This window comes from Venturia canescens, chromosome 5, assembly GCF_019457755.1.
Source record: "Venturia canescens isolate UGA chromosome 5, ASM1945775v1, whole genome shotgun sequence".
NCBI lineage: Eukaryota > Metazoa > Arthropoda > Insecta > Hymenoptera > Ichneumonidae > Venturia > Venturia canescens.
Window position 1 is genome coordinate 17,040,707 of NC_057425.1, and position 2,758 is coordinate 17,043,464.

General features: G+C 38.6%; 1 protein-coding gene across 1 annotated transcript; it reads right to left on the bottom strand.

Annotated features, from left to right (window-relative positions):
• Positions 1–222: 222 nt before the first annotated feature.
• On the bottom strand, positions 223–1,620 carry LOC122410991 (sentrin-specific protease 2-like). Its single transcript, XM_043419498.1, has one exon. The coding sequence runs from the start codon at positions 1,618–1,620 to the stop codon at positions 223–225; it is 1,398 nt and encodes a 465-aa protein (XP_043275433.1).
• Positions 1,621–2,758: the final 1,138 nt, after the last annotated feature.

The following is a 2,758-nucleotide window of genomic DNA, read 5'->3' on the forward strand; positions in this document are numbered from 1 at the left end:
TATTTGCTCGGTTTATTGGCAAAAAAAATATATAATTTTTTTTTTTTTTTTTTTTTTTTTTATATAAATGAGTTCTGAACATAAGTGGGTTTTTAATTGGAGCATCACTCACTGAAACAGTGATTGTCCTTCTCATTATAATAAACAAAACAGCAACACAGAAATATCCCCGTTGGATTGTAAAAAAAAATAAAATTTTTGAGTGTCAAAAAAAAAAATGAATTATTTGAGGCTTTTTAACTTGTTTGCCACGATGTCCCTCACTATTCTTTTTCTTTGTTCTTTCATGTCTTCCGGTGTAAAATCTATGCGACGATTGGCGACTTCATACTCCGCAAAGAGGCAGACAAACACCCCACAGTCGAAGCTATTTCTCTGACGGGGAATTTTCTTCCTTATGATCATCGCCCATTCCTCCGGCTTGAATCCAGGATTCTTCCTCTCTCTTGCTTCCTGGGTTAAGTAATTCATCGTCGTGGTCAGGCTACCCCTGTCCCCGCCATGAAGGCTGTCAAAGAAACCGATGATTTTCTTTTTAGTATCAATTGATATCAGACACCAATGGTTGCCGAAATGCAGAGGCATAAGGATCTTATCGAAAGAAAAGAGGTCGATCTTCTTGGTCCACCGCTGGACCGCCGGATATCCTCCCGCTTGGAGACGTGGATAGAAAAAAGAGCTCATAGCGTGTACCTTTACGTGTTTCTCCGGGCTTGCCTTAGATTGATTTGTGATTAACGTCAGGTAAGTGTTGATCACTTCATCATTCACCCAGTTTTTTCCCTGCAGTGTGATCAGGCTCTGGGGCGAAATATGGGATCGCTGACTCTCCGTGCTAGGCTGTTCCTCTTTTTGTTCTTCCTCTTTATGCTCTTTATCTTCTTTCTTGCTCTTCCCTGACGTTACTCGTCTTCCTTCCTCTTTACTGATTCCCTCTCCCTCCTGGGTCTGTCGTTCGTCTCCGCTTATTCTCGTTATTACCCTCTTTATTGTTTCTATCTCTCCCGGTTGTCTCCTTTCTGGCTTTGATCCATCATCCATGTTTTTCCAAACGAATTCCCCTACTGTCCACTTTTCCCATTCTTTTCCTTCGTTCCTCTTTTCTTGCATTTTTTCCATTTTTTCTTTGTATTCTTTCCTCTTATTCATTTCATATTCTCTTTGTTTGTCTCTTCCTTCATTCTTTGTTGTTGGTGGCGCTGACCTATCGTCTTTTGTCGGGGACAGTCTACTTGGCAAGATCATCTCCATTGGAGTGTGTTGAATTCGCCGATGTTTTTGTATGAGTGTCGAAATTTTTTCTTTATTCCCCATTCTCTCGTTGCCTGTGTCTACCTTTATCAATCGCCAATTAAAAGCTTGGGTCGTTTTGTTCTTTGCCCGTGGAGTCTGTGTCTCTGAGTTTTGTGTTGCCTTTTTCTTTTTCTTTCCCATTTTGTTGCACTCCTGCCCATTTTCCCGCTGTTGATCGTTGGTTCCTCTCTTTCTCGTCCCGTTCATCCTCTCGACTTCCTCAACCTCTTCTACCTCTTGCTCGCCGTCCCAACCTCCTTCTTGGCCAGTCTGCTGGATGAAGTGTTTTCTTTTTGTTTGGCTCTTTGTCTGCGTTGATACTTCCATCTTTTCTATTTGGAGACATATTTGATATATGCTTTTGCTTTTATTTTATTTATTTATTACTTCTTTATACCGTTTATTCCTTTGTTCTCCTGATTGATGACCTGTTGAGTGATCAGCAGCGTGCCTCTTTGTTCGTTGGGCTCGGGGATTTAATTTCTATTCATCATTACCGGATTCTTGTTCGGTGATTCAATTTTTGTTCAAGATCACCGGATTCCCCGTTCTTTGTCTGCTGCACCGCCTTTCGCTACACGGTGAAGTCCGCCGGCGTGGCCCTTTTTTCGAGCATCCCTTTCGAGCGCAGTGAAGTTTGCCGCTCTTTCTTGTCCAATTTTTCTTCCATTTCCTTTTCATTGTTGCTTTTCCGTTTATGTTTACTCGAGTTATGGTAGTTATAGGTAGTTATTTAAATTTTTATTTTGTTTTCGATTTTATTAATTTTTTTCATGTTTTTCAGGTTTTCCATAAAATTATAAGGTAAGTGGTGAATTTTTTAGTTTGTTTTCGATTTTATTAATTTTTTTTCTTATTTTCAGGTTTTTCATAAAATTGATGGTCCTCGTCGTGTGTGGAGTAACCATTCTGGTAAGTAAACATAAATTTTTTTATCTTTTAGTTGTTTAAATCATAATAATAATTTTCTCTTTTTCTCTTTTCAGGTTTTCGTCAGGAATTCGTTCCCCAACGGTAAGTATTAACTCAAATTGATAGCCTCATTTATTATTTGTTTAATTTTAATTTTTTATTTTTCAGGTTCACCGGGTGAGACATTCTTCTAGGTAAGTACGCATGATTCTTATTTCCAATTTAGAGGATAACTAAAAGTATAATTTCTTTGTTTTTCTTTTTTCAGGTTCCCTCAGGAGTTCGTCCCGTCGGTGAGTATTAAATGAAAATCATGAATTTATTCTTTGTTTATTTAACGTTTGTATTTTTTCAGGTTGGCAGCATGGTACATTCCCCTCTCCACATCGGTGTGGGCGTTTTCTAGAATGTAAGTAGCAGCTGCTATTCGTTTTTTGATTCTGTACGGTCCTTCGTAGATAGAAAAGAACTTTGCCATCTTTTTGTTTATTGGGTCACTCACGTTGCATGCTTTTGCTAACACAAGATCTCCCACTTGAAATTCAATCAATTT

Excerpts from the sequence above, each read along its gene's own strand:
- LOC122410991 (XM_043419498.1), bottom strand. The coding sequence starts at position 1,620 with ATGGAAGTATCAACGCAGACAAAGAGCCAAACAAAAAGAAAACACTTC.